Source organism: Carassius carassius, chromosome 9, assembly GCF_963082965.1.
Source record: "Carassius carassius chromosome 9, fCarCar2.1, whole genome shotgun sequence".
Lineage (NCBI taxonomy): Eukaryota > Metazoa > Chordata > Actinopteri > Cypriniformes > Cyprinidae > Carassius > Carassius carassius.
The window spans coordinates 5,992,018-6,010,629 of record NC_081763.1 but is presented as its reverse complement, the minus strand read 5'-3'; the positions used below and the strand labels follow the sequence as shown (position 1 = coordinate 6,010,629).

The 18,612-nt window shown below is 38.1% G+C and overlaps 2 protein-coding genes and 1 long non-coding RNA gene across 3 annotated transcripts; all 3 read right to left on the bottom strand.

Annotated features, from left to right (window-relative positions):
* Window positions 1–493: 493 nt before the first annotated feature.
* Window positions 494–3,245, bottom strand: LOC132148495 (heterogeneous nuclear ribonucleoprotein A0). The gene is made up of 4 exons (XM_059557185.1): window positions 3,165–3,245; window positions 2,402–2,497; window positions 1,587–1,733; window positions 494–923 (listed from the first exon to the last, which is right to left on the bottom strand). Exons 1-4 carry the CDS (start codon window positions 3,234–3,236, stop codon window positions 879–881), a joined length of 360 nt encoding a protein of 119 aa, XP_059413168.1. The 5' UTR covers window positions 3,237–3,245; the 3' UTR covers window positions 494–878.
* Window positions 3,246–4,566: 1,321 nt separating this feature from the next.
* Window positions 4,567–15,512, bottom strand: LOC132148710 (transmembrane channel-like protein 6). The gene is made up of 15 exons (XM_059557411.1): window positions 15,501–15,512; window positions 15,124–15,291; window positions 10,562–10,816; window positions 10,278–10,423; window positions 10,044–10,188; window positions 9,057–9,218; window positions 7,868–8,001; window positions 7,222–7,315; window positions 6,494–6,591; window positions 6,327–6,422; window positions 6,171–6,246; window positions 5,128–5,261; window positions 4,906–5,013; window positions 4,736–4,814; window positions 4,567–4,641 (listed from the first exon to the last, which is right to left on the bottom strand). The coding sequence occupies exons 1-15, from the start codon at window positions 15,510–15,512 to the stop codon at window positions 4,567–4,569; spliced, it is 1,782 nt and encodes a 593-aa protein (XP_059413394.1).
* Window positions 15,513–17,005: 1,493 nt separating this feature from the next.
* Window positions 17,006–18,295, bottom strand: LOC132148494 (uncharacterized). The gene is made up of 3 exons (XR_009434919.1): window positions 18,205–18,295; window positions 17,329–17,443; window positions 17,006–17,117 (listed from the first exon to the last, which is right to left on the bottom strand). It is a non-coding gene; the product is annotated as an uncharacterized LOC132148494 (long non-coding RNA).
* Between the last annotated feature and the right edge of the window lie 317 nt (window positions 18,296–18,612).

Genomic DNA, 18,612 nt, shown 5'->3' with positions numbered 1-18,612 from the left:
CTATTGCATTTTGTGCATGCATCTTAGAAAAAGAAAAAATATATATAATTTTATTCATTTTAACAAATTAACCATCCCCAGCTTGGAGACTGTGGGCTTGTAAGCAAAATGACTTGAATGCAGCATGCAATGGGTGTTCAAATGTGAGGGGACTTAAAAGAACAGATTACCAATAATGGACAGATCACTTCCTTTTCGGAGGGTCTGAGATTATTTGTGGTGTTCAAATACAAATACGTCCCGAAGACGAACAGAGCTTTTACGGGTTTTTATGGGGGTAAGTTATTAATAACACAATTTTCATTTTGGGGTGGAGTATCCCTTTAAGTGTTCTTGATGGATAAATATTTGACCGAAAATGTTGCATCTCGCCCTCACTGAAATATCTTTTATTGTTTACGTATGTTTTAGTGCTCGGTCCACATAAACAGTGTAATGCATCTTTGTAGTTGCATTTGTAATCATGACATATTTATGGTTGTCAATACTATTTTCACATAGTTTGTATGAGAACAAATAGCAAGGTATTTTCACAAATTTAAACAAAAAATATTATTGACCGTTAGGTGCAGATTAAAGAGTTTAATTATACATTAACTAGGCTAATCCAAGTATAACATAAAATATGTTTTCCACAGGATAATATTTATCCTAATCCAAAAGTGGTATTATTCACCAAGCATTCTCTTCAACATTTGAGAAATACATATAAAAGTGATCATTTACAGTAGGGCATACAGACATTAAATCAAACTGAATGCTAGGTACAAAATGTAACAATATACACTGGTTTATCCTGCAGAAACATCTAGTTCACATTGTGGTAGGATGATGTTCAGAGTAAATCACTTTCGGTGCTCCTATACTCCACTTCTAGTTCACACACAGTCTGTCTGAAAGGCTTGGCATGGAGGAGTATTTAACTGGCCGCAGATTTGTCTTGGACAGCCTTCTAAGAGAGAGAGAGAGAGAGAGAGAAAGAGAGAAAGAGAGAAAGAGAGAAAGAGAGAGAGAGAGAGAGAGAGAGAGAGAGAGAGAGAGAGAGAGAGAGAGAGAGAGAGAGAGAGAGAGAGAGAGAGAGAGAGAGAGAGAGAGTTGTGACTGGGTTCAAGGTGTTCTTCTCTATTACAAATCATAAAATGAGGTCTGTAGTACCTGGAGAAAACAATCTTTTATCATTCTCATTCATCTCAATGGCAATACATGCTATGCAATCTGCTCATGACAGTACAGTTCTCCCACCAGGCTGTTTTGAGCCAATCATTTTAAAATGTTAAATCTTAAAACTTGAAATGCCATGTCACTGTTTTTCCTGACTTCATGACAACACAGCCTGGAATTACAAGAATTAACGCAAACAGTCCCAAACCAAGCAACTGCCATATTGAGATTAAAGGACATAATTGAATAGATTTCTACAGTTATAGGGTTGAAAAGACCAGCCCTGCTGCTCATCAGTGTAGGCTATGTTGTGTTTTGGATGCTGGTGAAGGACATAGCTATGCTGGTTCCCCTTCATGAGCAGCACCAAACCAGCATGGAAGTCTAAGCCAGTCTTTTTTGGTAGGGATTGTAGATTGACTTACTTTTTCTGTAATAACTCTGTTGATCCTTAAGGGAAAACCTCCAAGACAGTGCGGCCCAGCCTTTTCGGCTGCTTTAGCCTCTGCTGAAGATGAATATCTCACAAAGCCCACACCCTTTGGCCATCCTGATGACTTGTCGATTGTGAACTGTTCATTGAGAAAAGTTCATAAATTACAAGAGGAGCCAAAGTTTACAGTAAAGATCATGAAATATGAGATTAACTAAGTAAACTACAGACAAATTGCTGGGTTAAAAACAACCCAATTTGGATCATTTTGGCAACCCAGCACTGGGTCAAAAATCAACAAACCCTGTGCTAGGTTGTTTGGGTTACATTTTTCACCCAACATACTAAAATGTGTTCTCTCTCTCTCTCTCTCTCTCTCTCTCTCTCTCTCTCAACTAGTCACCATTAACTTAACTATTTTTAACTGTTTGCTAAGACATTCTCAACAGAGCCATGAATTGACGAGTCACTTTTTTTACTTAGTGCACATCGCCACTTAATTGATGACTGTGCAATCATTTTTCTTTCTTTCTTTCTTTTTTTGTTATGCATCGAAACAATTATTATATTGTTTGTTTGATGCTTATTATATAATAGGAATATCACATGTATTTTTATTATAGAAATACATTACAGAACATGCAAATCCACGATGTGTGAGATGACAATAAAATATAAGAAGTATATTAGAATAAAAAAAAACATTACCTTGTTATAATAGTGTTTTCTAATTAATATATATCGATAAATACATGAGAATAAAAATAATAACATATTTATTATTAATAATATCTAATAATAACTTACTACACATTCTGTAATAGTCCCAAATTTTTCAAAGTAGTCGTGAAGCTCACCCTGTGTCACCAATGGATTCAAATCTGTGATGACAATCCCATGGTCCTACGAAGAAAGGTAGACAAGACATCGATCAAATCACAAACCTCCATCCATTCAATTTCCAAATACCACTTATGTTATCTATAGCATCACAGATAAAACAACAACCTCAAACCTGCATCTAAAACAGATTTAAAAGCCAGTGGCCAGAGTAAGCCATTGTTTATGAAAAGGCACTCAGATAATAGTGTTCCTGCGGCTCAGTGGTAGAGCATTGTGTTAGCAGCGCAAGGTTGTGGGTTCGATTCCCAGGGAACATGTTAGGTAAAAACTGTTAGTCTGAATGCACTGTAAGTCGCTTTGGATAAAAGTGTCTGCTAAATGCATACATGTAAATAATAATACCTGACAGGTACCATTGATTTCGCTGTCATAAAATATCTCACCTGTCTATAGCTTCTGTCAATTAGAAAACAAATGTGATTGTGGTCAATTTCTGTTTAGCCAAGAGATTTGATTACTCTGAGCCTCTTCCTGTCTGTTCAAACTGTTTTTTTATTTATTTATTTATTTATACCCAGTTTTCTTTTGTTGATTTAATTGTATAGTTAAAAGCCGCTCAAATTAAGAATTTATTGGAAACAATTAATTATATTAAATTATTTTGTATAAAATGACCCTGCAAATCAATTCCTGCAGGACAGGAAAGATCATCTCTGACATTGCTTACCCATTCACCCGATTTTTTAAAATCTTCATATTTTTCTGGGAGGTGGATGTATAAACGTTGTGAGGGTTGCATTGTTGAATAAACTCTACACAGAGAGAGAGAGAGAGAGAGAGAGAGAGAGAGAGAGAGAGAGAGAGAGAGAAATAAATGGTAGAATGTGCTTTGAAACTTTCACTCAGATTTCTAGTACATTTCACTAAAAAGTACATAGAAACAAACACATATACAATCAGTATATGACCATTTTTATCTGTTAAAGAACCATAAAACAGGCATTTACACAAAAGCAACAGAATTAACCACTTTATTTAATGATTAACAGATGTGGGAAATGTAAAAGTAATGGTTAACAGCTGGATTGCGAGAGGAGACACATGCACATACCTTTCTGAAATGACTGTTGTAGTTGATATTGTGATGTTGGGAGCCAAATTAACCAAAGTGGTTTCTTACAGCTCCTTCATAAGGTGGATGTCAGATTTAAGCAACTCCTCCCAAAGAATGCAATACATCACACGGTAAACTGCGCTCTGGACCATGTGACCACAGTTCTGCAGATTTCAGTTTGACAGGTTCAGACAAAATCCATAGCTCTACATACCCCATACATTACAATGTCAAGTGACCTTAGCAGTCTTTGTCCAAGGGATATACACCAGTAAAAGTAAGGAGTAATGTTCAGTCAGCCTATCTGCATCACAAAACACTTGCACTGTGGAAAGCTTATGATCATGGAATGCTGCCTTTTGACAAATCGGACACATGTATTTCACAAAGTTAATAGCAATTTAAAATAAGAGCAATTACCCCCCCCCCCCCCCCCCCCAAAAAAAAGGTCATACAGATATGTTGCATTCATTTATTGATTTCAAACGTCGAAACATAGCAGATAAATGAACTGAAGTGAATCTCATAATTAACCTGATACAAGAAACACTACATATTGATAGCGTGTTGCTCTTCCTCAACCATACAAAATATAACCTTTAAACAGCGGAATAAAGAACTGACAAACCAAAACATTTCCATAAGCAAAAATTCAACTTTTAATTTACATTTCAAAAAAACGTTTATATGACAATAACATAACTAAATATCAGTGTCATCTGCGTTCTATTTAAGACGCACTGGTTCCTCAGGTATGTTTTTTTTTGAGGGGGTTACCACAATGTATTCTTCCAAATTCATTTCTGTAGAATTCAGCCTTCCGGGGAAAATCAGCAGGTGACGAGGTCAAGGAAACATCCCTGTTCACAAGAAGGAAGTGAACCATTGCGACACTTTAAAAAAAGCTGTGGAATTTGTCTTCAAACATTCATTTATCTTAACATCAAACATCCTGAATGCACACAGTAAAGTGAAAGGAGAATTTCTAGTTGAAAGGAAAGACTGTAAGCTCACCTTACTGCGGACTCGGGGCACTCGCCTCATTGAGGGCCTGAAGTTTGGCTATAAGGAACTGCTTATCTTCACCCTCCTAAGAATGAGATGAAAACAAGAAATCATTAGGCTGTGCGTCATGACCTAGTAAACCAAAATGGTTAAAGAACAACAAAGCTCATTATACTCACATTGTCTATTTGTTTTTGTAACCTTAAGATGATCATCTTTTGGCCATCCAAAACTTGCATGTAAATGTATATAATGGTGCTGGAAAGAGACAGAGGTGACAGTTTAAAAAAATGAACCAAATCTGATCTCTACTGCCCCCAGGAGTGACCCACGAGTGAGGACTACTCACAGGAACAGGCCTGCAGCGATGAACAGGAACAAAGGGTTGTCCACCAGGTTCAGCAGAAACATGCTGTGGAGGTTTCTAAAGGGCCCGCAATCTGATGAGGGCCTGACCCTGGGAGAACAAAACACACTCGCACTTTAACATCTCTATATGACTGACATCATATGCTTTGTGTCAAGACATCGTATTCTGGAGCATGTGAATGTATACTCTGAAGAGACAAACCTCCACATTGCGTAAATGACACATGCAAGGGCCCCAGTGAAGGAGGGGAAAAACAGGAGTTTGATGAACAATGTGCTCATCTGAGTGGTCCTCCAGGGTTTCTTGGGCAGTTGGAAGTTCGTCATCAAACTCGTCTATAAAGGGGGTGACAAACATATTGGATATCCTAAAAATATATTGTAAATAAAACATTTCTTATACAGTTAAAGATGCAATTTCTCCCAATTTTTCCAAAAGATGACACTTCTGATATATTGTCAGTACACATCTGCATTGTTTTCACCCTGTATTATTTTCTTTCTTTTGTGAAAAAGGTGTTAGGTAAAGCTGCCTTTTTCCATACTTACAAACTGGAAGATGAAAGGTAAAAAAAAAACTTTTTTTACTGGGACTTTGTAACTTATCTGCCCCCAAAAGATGCATATTAGTTCATTAGAGCATAATATGTATCCTCAAGGTACTACTTAGAGGTAGATATGCTAAAAAATTGTGTTTGTAAAGAAATTTGTGAGACTGTAAAAAAGGTAGCTCATTTAACTGGCTATGTTAATCTTAAGAACCATATCTATGTGTGATGAAAAGATAAAAAAACAAACAAACAAACAAACAAAAAAACTTATTATGTCCCCATCTACTTGTGAGGTCATTCACACTTGTGTCTAATTAAAATACTTTAAAATAGGTTTGATGTCATTGTTTCTTGGATGTCATGTGACCAACCATGACAAATGAGTAAACAACAACCTCACTCTTGGGTTGCTTCTCACAAATTCTGTTCATGAAAACAGTGCATAAGTCACACGATCCACTTTTGTGATACTTTTTGTGTATTTTTGGCAGTATTCCAGAACTCCCAATCACTAAGCACACTCATCTTATGTTTTCTCCTTTTTCTCAAGAATAGCATGATGGTAAATAAATGATGACAGAATTTCATTTTCGAAGGAACTACACTTTTACATTGAAAGCATTAAACTCGATCCTGTATCCTCCATCCACTTCAACCCAATGAAGCCTATATAAAAGACTAAGAAGATCTTCACCTTTTTGAAGTAGAACAGTAGAAACAGTTTCCCAACTTGCACTGCAGGCAAGAGTGGTGAAAACAGCACACCAAACCTACAAAGAGAACACAGAAAAGACTGTTAGTGACTGAGAACACAATGCAATGTTTCTTCATGAGGAGGAGAGGACAGTACCACACAAGGGTTTGGCCGTAGATGAGCTCTAGAACATCTTCTGCGATATCAAACTCTAGTTTCCTTCTTCTGAACGTGGTGTTTCTAATACACAGCCTGAAGAGGCAGAAAGAGTCAACAAACTAAGATCAACATCACTGCTATCATCTGGAAACGTGAGAACTTACCCCCACAGAAACTCTACTAAGATGATGTATGTAATTGCAAATAGCAGATCCATTAAAACCAAATGGTAAACCTCTTGTCCAACCAGTGTTTCCCAGCACTGCAAGTAAGCACAAATGAAAACAGACTTGCTTCAATTGATATTCAACCAATAATCTCATAGATATATAAGCTATATCTCTTAAAGTTGCTGTATGTAGCATTGACACCGAGTGGTTGAACTAGGTATTGCAGTCCAAATTCAAAATATTGAAGAGGGTTTTTTCACCCGGCTCCTCCTCCTCAGACTTGATGCACATGCAGGTTGCCAGATTGACAACACAAACAGGAATGAGCGCACTTGGCGGTGGATGAAATTAAATAAGCTGTGTTTTGCACCAATTGGCAACCCGGGTTGCTGAAATTCAATTGGGTGAACTGCCAGTGGGCGGGTTTCACAAACCAAAACAAAGACAGATATTCAGGCCCGGAACGCACATTTTCAAAGGAGAATAACTGACTGTAGCATTGTTTGCTACAGTATGTTAACTTAGCATGTTTCTTAAATAATATGGTATTTTATGCTTTAGTATATTCAAAAAAGAGTTTTTTTTTATTAAATGTTCTACTATTTTCATACACTGAATAACAAACTGTAAGGATTGTTTTGTTATTATTGTCAAAAAAATTACAACATACGGTTTCAGAATAAAATAAATAAATAAAAATCTGATTTAAAGTTTCTGGTCACCTGGTGTGTTTTTAATCCATTCCTCCTGATAGAAAGTTGCTTGAGCCAGTTGTAACACAATACCCCAAAAATGCAACCCTTCAACAACAGGTTCCTATGAATGAAGAAAGCGAAAGATCTTTGATGAGCACTCAGTGACTTATTGATGTTATGTTACAACAAACTTAACAGGAAATTCATGGGTATTGCCAAAGGCTATACAATACCTTAAATGGACTTTGGTATACACATATTTGAACTTTTTTAGGTAAGAAACTTTCTTTCCATAATCCATATAATTCTATCATATCATCATATAGTTCAAATCACTGTATGTATGAATTACATAATATTACAGTAAATAAAAATAACTGTTTGTGTTAGTAAATGATGCAACTTAATGCTTTGGTTGGATGACTTTCTTGTGACTAAAAGAGACAAATGTCTCTGAAAGGTTCGGAGTAGTTCTCAAGATAAGAGTCATGCTAAATTATAATGTCACACATGAGAGATGATAAATGGGCTATTTAAAGCATTGCTTTAAAGGCAATACAATTACGCATGTTAAACTTGCTTCATGCTATACTGAAAGAAAATATAACTTAGTTCAGAATTAAACAGGAAGTGAATAAAAAGTAAGTGAACAAATGGTGAAGGCTTTCCTGACCTTACAATGGACACGTAAATCTGAGTGCTCGGGGAGTCGTAATGCTCTGCCCCGGATAACATGTTGAAGAAACCAGGCAGTATGTGACTGATGCATGACACGAACAAAGGCAGCATCAGCAAACAGACAGCTTTCTGAAAAGAGTCCACTGTTTGAATAAAATCTGTGAAATGCAAACTCAGAATATGACACAAACCTGCGATAATTAAATACACAAATATCCTTTATTTAATCCCATTTCATTACAGTGATCCAATTCAATCACACTAATAAGCAAACATTTTTTTATTGCTGAAGAGTGTTGAATTTCTTCTCCTGCGTCCTATTCTTCACGCAATCCAGAATAGCAGCACAGCTGAAAGGTTTGATTGAGCTGTGCCCTCTACTGTTTCTCTTCTTTTTGTCATGAATCACATTGTTACCCCCATGTCGTTCCAAACCCCTTAAATCTTTGACACTCTTCCGTGTCAGCACTGCTGCACTGATGCGCTGTTTTCTTTCAAATCAAAGCCTAAATATACGTAGAAAATGTATCCTTGTAGTGCGGCTGACACAGAAGTGCGTACACTGCTTGCATACAACTTATATTCACCAAAATAAAGCTATGCTGGAGTGACACAGAGGACACAAAAATGCTGAATGAACTCATTATTTTTGTTTTCTTTGTGTACAAACAGTATTCTCGTCGCTTCATAACGTTACAGTTGAATCACTGATGGCAGATTAACTGCTGAAATATCTTAAATTGTGTTCTGAAGATGAACAAAGCTTTTACGGGTTTGGAACGACATGGGGGTAAGTGATTAATGTCAACATTTTTTTTTTGGGGTGGAGTATCCCTTTAAAATCAAACAAGCAAGCCTCGCCCAGATTTCAAAAGTAATGCAACGCATTAGCCTACTCTCCATAAAAACGGACTAATGTAATTAGTTACCTTTTAGGGAGTAACACAATATTTTAATGCATTACTTTTAAAAGTAACTTTCCCCAACACTGCTGTACAGCCGACCATAAAATGCAGTGAGCTGAAAATAAAGCTGTTTGCATCGTAACGAGGCAATAAAATAACTGGTGTGTGAACTCAACAGGATGTGACTAGTGTTTTCTGTCATGAATTGTGTGATTTCCTAAGTGATAAGCATCCTGTTGCCTTCCTGTTGTCTATTCAAGACGATGACCAAACCCTTACCTTGGAAGAGATGTGGTCAAACAAAGGGGGCAAGTAGTAAACACCCAGCATGCAGCCAGCTATGCAAAAGATGCAAATGGACCATACAAGAAAGTGTAACCAGCTCCAAGTTGAACACAAGTTCCTCTTCTGTTTGCTGCAGCTGAGCTCAGACAGCATCTCCTAAAACACAAACATTGACTCAAATCCAAGCTTCACCGTAAAAGTCAACAAAGCATTGCCCGTGACGTTACGTATTGTTAAAGCGTGTCATTCCTGCTTCAGTCTGACCAAACACAGTTGTCCCGGTCTGCCCTTGGTTGGACAAACAGGTCGTCCTTCTTCAGACTTTCACAGCAGTGGTTTTACAGATGTTACTAAATCAGTCTAAAAACAGTGTTGAAAGTGCGACAGTGTTTACACTTTTTTAAAGAAAGTCTACCAACGAATGGCTTTGTAAACATTTTTTGTAAACATCGTAAGCTCTGTAAAAGGAATGATAAAATGTAGTAATTATTAACAACTCGCCATAATCTTAAATTACTGTAGCTATTACCTACTGATTATGGGGTTATAAGTAAATGCTAAAGTGGTGGTTAAAATGTGATCATTTGTTCTACATTAGTTATTGATTAGTCAATAATACTATATATAGTTTTCTAGAACTACTCTGGGAGAAATGGAAACATATATTAATTGTGTACTTTAGTTCATTGATCAGAGTTCCTTGTTAACAGTGGTAGGACTTTAACAAGGAAAGTAGGACTTTCATCCCCTTTTTTGGAGATTTTCGGCCTTCAGCTATATTTATTTAACCTCGTGTTAGTTTCATATGCTATTTAAACCTTAAACATTTGCATTACAAACTGTTATTCATATCACATGTTTGACCGCAACCATAAAATTTGATCTCACTTTAATAGCATACACATTGTCTATGACATTTTTTCGTGCAATAATTTGGAGCATAAATTAGTTTTAACATGAATAGTCATATTGAAAACAAACCTTAAGCTGAGTGCAGATGTTCATCGACTGCAGTTTAACAGACTGTTTCTTGCTGACTTTAAAATCCCAAGAGCAGAAAACCTTTAAAGCTAGGTTTCCAGAAGTCTTGAAAACATGGAAACTCTTTCCGATTGATTTAGACAAACTGAAAAGATAAACAAAATCTGATTAATCACAGGGCAAGCTTATGATGTGATATTGAATTAACACAGTGTACAAGGAAAACAGACAAACCTGTAAACCAGCATTACACATGTGATAAACATGCCTGCTCCGATAGTAAAAATATATGCCAGTGGTATGTCATAATTTTCTGGACATATTTGGCAGTTTTCTTTGGAATAGTGGCCATAAAACATGACAGAGTCTGTGAAGATGCCCTGTTAAGAAAAAACAAAAACATAGCATTCACTAAAGAGTAGAAGTAATATAAATGTCGCTCATCTAAAATTTCCAGGGACTGGAAACCCTCATAAAAAGCACCAAAGTTTAAAATTAGACATATAGCCTCACCTTACCATGCCAGTAAGCATCCAGAGGTCATCTGAGGAAGTGTGTTCCTTTTTTTGGAATTGGATTTGTGGTAGGACAAGGAAAAATCCATTGATTAGGAAGAGGAGGATGTTGTAAAGTAACAGTCTTCTGAGGAAGATGAAATAAGACAGAACCCCGCTGCCGAAGTGATCTCTGATGTTTCTGAGCTCTCCCTGCCAGAGCTGTATGGGTTTCTGCCAGGAGACTCTACCATAGCCAACCAACCAACCACACAAACCCTATAGATCAAAAACAAGAGTGCATACAGATTGATGGATCAAGAACTGTTGCTTTTAGTATTAAACTCTGGAATATTGAAAAATATGTATTTTGAACAGGGTACAAACTGGTGTCCACTTACTTTGCTAAAGCAATGAAGAAATCAAATCAGCCATCTTGAGAGAAAACTTACGATTTTGGCATGTTAAAAATCTACTGATTTGCTCTTTAATTAATTGCATTTTTATAAAATTTTTTACTTATGAATGACATAATATTTAGTCATGAACAACATTCGGAGAGCAACCACACATGACCCCCCCCCCCCCCCCCCCCATGTTAAACAAATACATAATAGTAATTAAAAATTAAATATAATTTATGCATTTTTTTAAACGCTTTATGCATTTTATCTGTTCGTTTACACGTCAACAGCGTTTTGGAGACTGAAAAATCATATTTTTTAAAATGGGTTTCAAAGTGCAAGTTTTTGAAAATGGCATCGTTATCGTTTCCGTGTAAACACTGTTTTTATACAGTCTATGGTAAACACCCAAAACGGGAATCTTTGGAAACGGTGAAGTTATGCGAGTAAGTAGTATGTGTTAGGTATGTAGACATGCACAGTACGTGTTGATTTTAAAGGTGTGAACAAACATACACAACAATGGCAGACTACATGCTACCTTGTTCCTTTGCTAACGCTTCTTCAGCAAAGTGCGTATTTTTACCAATATGAAAACCAACAGCAGAGAGGCATCATATACAACATATAATCATCACTTCCCTACAGGTACTGTTTACTAACAAGGTGACAGTGCAAACTACTGGCCTGGCATACATAATACAGTGTTTTTGGCTGTTTTCGTGGATATGTGTAAATGCATATCGTTTTGAAAATGCTGTCATGTACACGTGAAATCTTTTTAAAACCTATTTTCATCTACACCGTTGTCGTGTAAACGTAGCCTTAAATGCAAGCAGACATTCACCTTCAACAACCAAGTTTTAAACTGATGGCAGCACAGGGCTCTGTTAGCAGAGAGAGGCTGTCCAGCCTCCCAACAGAAGACCAAAGCTCTGAAAACACACATTTAGATAAGATTAGGCAAAGAATTAAAAAATGAAATGAACCATTCTGACACATAGAACAAATGAATTATTGCACTCAGGTAACATCATTTTTAAAAGATGCACTAATGCTGTCTAAAAGTCACCTGATCTGACGTTTCTCTGAGACACTAAGGGGCATTTCACGCAAAAAACGCACACTTTCACCAGCAGACAAACCTTGTAGTTTGTTTAGCAGCTCTTCCTTTTGGGTAACTAGAACTAGAACACAGAAACAAAGTGTCAGAGGTCCACTTCTAATGTCAAAATAAGATTTCTGCATCCATTATCTCGCTGTATACAGCCTGTTTCTTGTTGCTGTGCCTGTAAGACTTTTATGTCCACAAGTTTTAAATTAAATTGGAGATGTATAGAATGAGTCATTGTTGCACTTTAGTTTCAGTAAGAATTTCTTAGTCACTGAGGAGGAAGAGTTACAGTATGTTTCACAGTACATCAAATGCTTTTATCTTTAAAGATCAAGAAAATTTTGATTCATCATAATATGAGCCCTGATTGCTTCAGATAGTTGGCACTGTGAGCATTTTACTGCTGCAAACCATCATTCTCACATTCGTCCTGCTCTCTAAAGACATCGTGCTCGGTAGAGCGGTGAGTGGTGGACACAACGCTAAGAGGTCGTCTTCTACGTGTCCCTGTGGATCGGGACAATGCAGTCAACTGATGAAATCCTGAGGAAAGACAAAGCAAAAAAGGAGCATAAATGTAACACAATACATTTGAAACTGAAGATAATAAATACATTGTTACTGGAGAGGACTCTGCTCTTCTGTACCTCAATGTACAATAGCCGTATTACATGTAACAAACTACAAGTACCATAAAATATAAAGTGTAGATTAATGTGTAAATGCCACTGCATTTGAAAATAAAATAAATAGTGGTATTTTTTTTATATATATACAAGTGCAAAAGGCATGTGGACATTAAATGTGGACGGTGTTGGTGGTGTAAGAAATTATAGTCTGCCTCGACCCAGTTTCCACTCCATAATATGTTTGATCATGCTCATTTCCCAAAATGGCTTAATTATTATAGAGAAGAAGAAAGTCAACAGTTTTGCTCGGCTCACTCATGCCTTTGCACAAACCTCATTGGACACTTGAAATTTATATGGATCTGGCACTTCAAATAAGTGGCTCCGCATTTACTGTGGGTGATGTGGATGACGAGATGCAAAAGATGGCCGCCAGCCCAGTGCCACTGCACAAAATTGGCCACCGCCCCTGAGACTCATCCTGTCATGGCCACCAGCCCAGCGCCACTGCACAAGATGGCTGCCAGCCCAGCACCGCTACACAAGATGGCTGCCAGCCCAGTGCCACTGCACAAGATGGCAGCAGCAGTTGATCTCCCAGAGTCAAGTCAGGTCCCCGTCGACTTTCCAGAGTCAAGTTAGGTCCCTGTCGACTTTCCAGATTCAAGTCAGGTCCCTGTCGACTTTCCAGAGTCAAGTCAGGTCCCCATCGACTTTCCAGAGTCAAGTCAGGTCCCCATCGACTTTCCAGAGACAAGTCAGGTCCCAGTCGACTTTCCAGAGTCAATTCAGGTCACAGTCAACCGTCCAGAGTCAGGTCAAGTCACCACTAACACCCAAGAGTCAAGCAAAACAACAGTTAAACTTCATGAGTCAAGTCAGGTCCCCGTTGACTTCCCAGAGTCAAGTCAGGTCCCCGTTGATCAGGTCCCTGTTGATTTCCCAGAGTCTAGTCAGGTCACGGTTGATCAGGTCCCTGTTGATTTCCCAGAGTCTAGTCAGGTCACCGTTGACCATCCAGAGTCAGGTCAAGTCACCGCTGACTGTCCAGAATCAGGTCAAATCCCCACTAACACCCAAGAGTCAAGTAAAACAACAGTTCAACTTCATGAGTCAAGTCAGGTCCCCGTTGATCAGGTCCCTGTTGATTTCCCAGAGTCTAGTCAATTCAAAGTTGATCTTCATGAACAAAGTCAAGTCACAGTTGATCTTCATGAACAAAGTCAAGTCAAAGTTGACCTTCATGAGCAAAGTCAAGTCACAGTTGATCTTCATAAGCAAAGTCAAGTCACCAATGACCTTCATGAGCAAAGTCAAGTCACCAATGACCTTCATGAGCAAAGTCAAGTCACCAATGACCTTCATGAATAAGTGAAGTCACCAGTAACCTCCGTGAGTTAAGTCAAGTCACAGTTGATCTTCATGAACTAAGTCAAGTCACAGTTGATCTTCATGAACTAAGTCAGGTCACAGTTGATCTTCATGAACCCAGTCAAATCACCACGGATCTACCAGAGCTTCTTCACGTCTCAGCTGAACTTCCAGAACCTTGTCACGTCTCAGCCAACTTCCAGAGCCTCGTCATGTCTCAGCCAAACTCCCAGAGCCTCGTCACGTCTCAGCCGAACTCCCAGAGCCTTGTCACGTCTCAGCCGAACTCCCAGAGCCTCGTCACATCTCAGCCGAACTCCCAGAGCCTCGTCACGTCTCAGCCGAACTCCCAGAGCCTCGTCACATCTCAGCCGAACTCCCAGAGCCTCGTCACATCTCAGCCGAACTCCCAGAGCCTCGTCCTATCTTGCCATGGCCATGGAGACCACCCACCAACTCACTGTCTGTCCTGTCACAACCACGGAGGTTATCTATGAACTCCCCGCCTGTCCCGTCATGGCCATGGAAGCCATCTATGAACTCTCATTCGTTCCTGTCATGGCTACGGAGACCATCCATCAACTTTGGAGCCTCGTCACGTCTCAGCTGAACTCCCAGAGCCTCGTCACATCTCAGCCAAACTTCCAGAGCTCTCGTCCTATCTTGCCATGGCCATGGAGACCACCCACCAACTCACTGTCTGTCCTGTCACAACCACGGAGGTTATCTATGAACTCCCCGCCTGTCCCGTCATGGCCATGGAAGCCATCTATGAACTCTCATCTGTTCCTGTCATGGCTACGGATACCATCCATCAACTCCCTGTCTGTCCTTTCACGACCATGGAGGCCCTCCATGAACTCACCGCCTGCCCTGTCACGGCCACGGAGGCCGCTATTAACCTGTTTATGCTCTCTGTTTCAGTCCCACCTGATCATACTTGCACTCCGGTGCCATCGACTACCCTGTGGTGGTCCTCTGCTACGCCCTGGTGGGCTTCTGTCTCGTCTGCTCAGCTATGGTGGTCCTCTGCTACGCCCTGGTGGGCTTCAGTCTCATCTGCTCCACCCTGAAGGGTTCTAGTTCCGCCTGCTCCACCCTGGCTTCCGGCTCTTCTGGCTCTATCCCAGTCCCCGGCCTCTCAACTTCCACGTGGCCCTGGCCCTCCGTCCCTCCCCCTGTTCCACCTCTGCTCCACTGCCCTCCTAGACTGTATGGAGAGTCTGGAAGCTGCTCCTTGTGGGGGGATTATGCCATGATCATTAGCTGGAGTGCCCATAAGCTCCAATAGAGGGCACTCCCCTAAGGACTCTGCATTGTTGTTTCCATCCCATTTCCATTTAAACTCTGTTTCCCATCCTGCCTCACTCCTGGGACTGACACACACACCCGCATCTGATTACACACCTGTACCTCATTTACACACACATATAAGTAGCACTCACACAAAGCCACATTGCGAAGTCTTGTTAAGCCTGTCTGACATTTCCGAACGTTTTTCCTTGTGTTTGTTCTTCCCGTGTCTGATCTTGGATTGTTTAACTCTGATTCTCTGCTGCCTGCCCTGATCTCTGCTTATTACCGTTTATGATTCTTGATATCCCTGACATACCTGACGCCGTTCCTGAATTCTGCCTGTTTGACCATTCTTAAATAAAGCACTCTGCATTTGGATCTGAATGACTCTGACACTCCTCGTTACACTATGCTGCAAAAAACATCTTCATCAAGATCTTCAATGTCCTCATCACTTTTTCTTACAGTGGTTAATGTGAACTTGAGAAGAAATGACTTTGAACAAAGACTGAAAAACTGATTTTGATCAACTGATCAAAAGAAAATGCAAAAGTCAGTTCAGAGGAAATTTCTAGAACTTAATTGTATTGAATGAGCTTGAGCTCAGTAATGTACACTAAGAAGTACATCTGCAAGATAACAAAAGTACTGGCGGCTCATTACCGAGACATTATCCATTAATTTTACGGCATTTCTGTAAAACTCTAAAACACAATGCAATGCCGTGTGAAATTCAAAATAAAGGTAAAACACTTGTAAAAAATAAATACATTAGAAAATACCACTTTTCACAGTGCATTTCAAATTTAAAAAGTGTATTTTAATTTAAAAAAATTTACTTGCAGATAACAATGTTAATTAAATAAAAGGCAGCTTAAGTGTACTTAATGAGAAAATATTTTGATTTTTTTTTAACAATTACATAAAAAATGCACTTTGTAATAAAGTAAAATTTGTATATATATATATATATATATATATATATATATATATAAATATATATATAGTATAGCAGATAGAGCATTGTGTTAGCAAGCGCAAGGTTGGGGGTTCAAATCCCAGGGAACACATGTTTGGAGAAAATTGTTAGCTCAAAGGCAATGTCAGTCGCTTTGGATAAAATCGTCTGCTTAATGCAAAAATTTAATTTAATTAAATTTAATTTTAATTTAATTTAAATGTAAATATATTTTAAATGTACTAAATTGCAACTTCATCATTACTCATCATTTGTACGTTGTTCATCATGTGGAATTACAAATATATTTAAAGACACAAGTTTCAGTAGAATTAAAGTACATTTAAACGCTTGTCAGTACATTAACTTCAAAAACAACAGTATTAATTATAAAACCACATATAACAATGTTCTTAAATGCATGGGTAAAAAAAGCACTTTACAGTTCAACTAACTGCATTTAATATAAATTTTTAACACACTTCCATTTAAATGTAAATAACATGCAATAAGAGTCCAAAAACATCAAAGTATATTATTTCTGTAATAAGCACTCTTTTTAAAAGTATGCTAAAGTATTTTAGGGTTGGATCTATTATTACAGCGACAATAGCTTATTTTAGTAAAACTGCTTTGATTTTATTAATTATAAAGTGTGCACATTTACATGAAAAACAGCATCAAATCATTCTCTTACTGATAGAGCGACTAGGCATGGAAGACAGGACCCTCTGGGTTGAAGTGGACCAGTTATTCCTGTGCAGGGCACTGGTGTGTCTGGGATCATGGTAATGCTGTGCTCCTGAGTCTTTTCGATTTGCATGTGTTGGATCATAGAGATAGAGAGAGAGAGAGAGAGAGAGAGAGAGAGAGAGAGAGAGAGAGAGAGAGAGAGAGAGAGAGAGAGAGAGACAGAGAGAGAGAGAGAGAGAGAGAGAGAGAGAGAGAATTTAAGGTTAAAATAAGTTATTTTTGTCCTATGTGATTCACATCAGGCTGTCTGTATGCTGTGTACCCACGTTTGACTGGTCTGTACGGTCTCCTAATAGCTTCCAGCTCAATAACGTCTTCGTTTTCATCTTCACTGGAATTCGTCTCCATGAACTGGGACGCAGCCATCAAGATTGTCTAGAGCTGTGTGTATAAGAAATTAACTTTCGTACTATGAGGCAATATGTGCCTGGGATTTATGTTCCAGAGAAATTTAACATATTACAAACCACATGAAAGAAACCATGAAAACCAAAAGTGTGTCATTCATGTCAAAATCAACATCAGAAAATACCATAACATAATAGACGTTCCCTTAGAAATTGTCAATTTCTTACGTTAAAACTATTCTTGTAAAATAAAAGAAAAAGAAGTGTGTTTAATTGTATAAATAAATATATTTAAAAACGAATATATAATGAAAACTGTACCTACGGATAATACAATATTAATGACATAAAAGGCCACTTAAGTCAGTGCTCTTTCATTTCACTTGTAGAAAGTTCTCTGTGTAATAATGACTTATTAAACGGTTTACTTTATAATACACTTCCAATCATTACAAAACTCTTTTCATGCTTTAAAGAAGTACACTTATTAATATTTTTTTGAGTGTGTTGTCTAACATAGTAACAAGTGTAAAGTACTTTAATTAAATTTAAATGTGTTTAACATTACATTCAGTTCAAGTAAGTATATTTTTCCATAGTACACACTCTTTTAAAAAGTATGCTAAAGTGTACTTGTTTTCCACAAGGGTATTCAGCTTTATCACGGTAGATTTTCAGAGCCAATTTTAGTTTTTCTATCAACCCATGCTATCCATTTAACAACACTCATCTTAGACAGAAAGAGCAGACGTCTGACAGCTGTAATGATAAAGTACCACCAATAACCATACTCACCTAAACAGCACAGTCTAAGAAGAAAATACTCTGGACAAAGCTTTCATATGAAGAAACAGTGACTGGTACTTTGGCACTCAGCAGAAACAATTTATCGTTGACAGACAAGGTGAAAAACCACAGTAACCAGGCTGGGAGGAAGAAACAACAACAGGCTGACGTCTAGCAAGGTTTTTTTCCTTCTTCTTTTTGTCTATTTTTGGTACTATAGTGTTACAAACAACACTCTTAGCACTTATCTCACAACAGATAATAAAAAAGAAAAGTAAACATTTCAGTATAATTTCAGTTAGTACAAAACAAACAAACAAAGCTTTTATTTACATCTAATGTAAATACATCTAATAAACCCTTTGTGCTTTATGTACATGAACACTTAGGCTTTATGACTGCATGTTTAATGCAAGA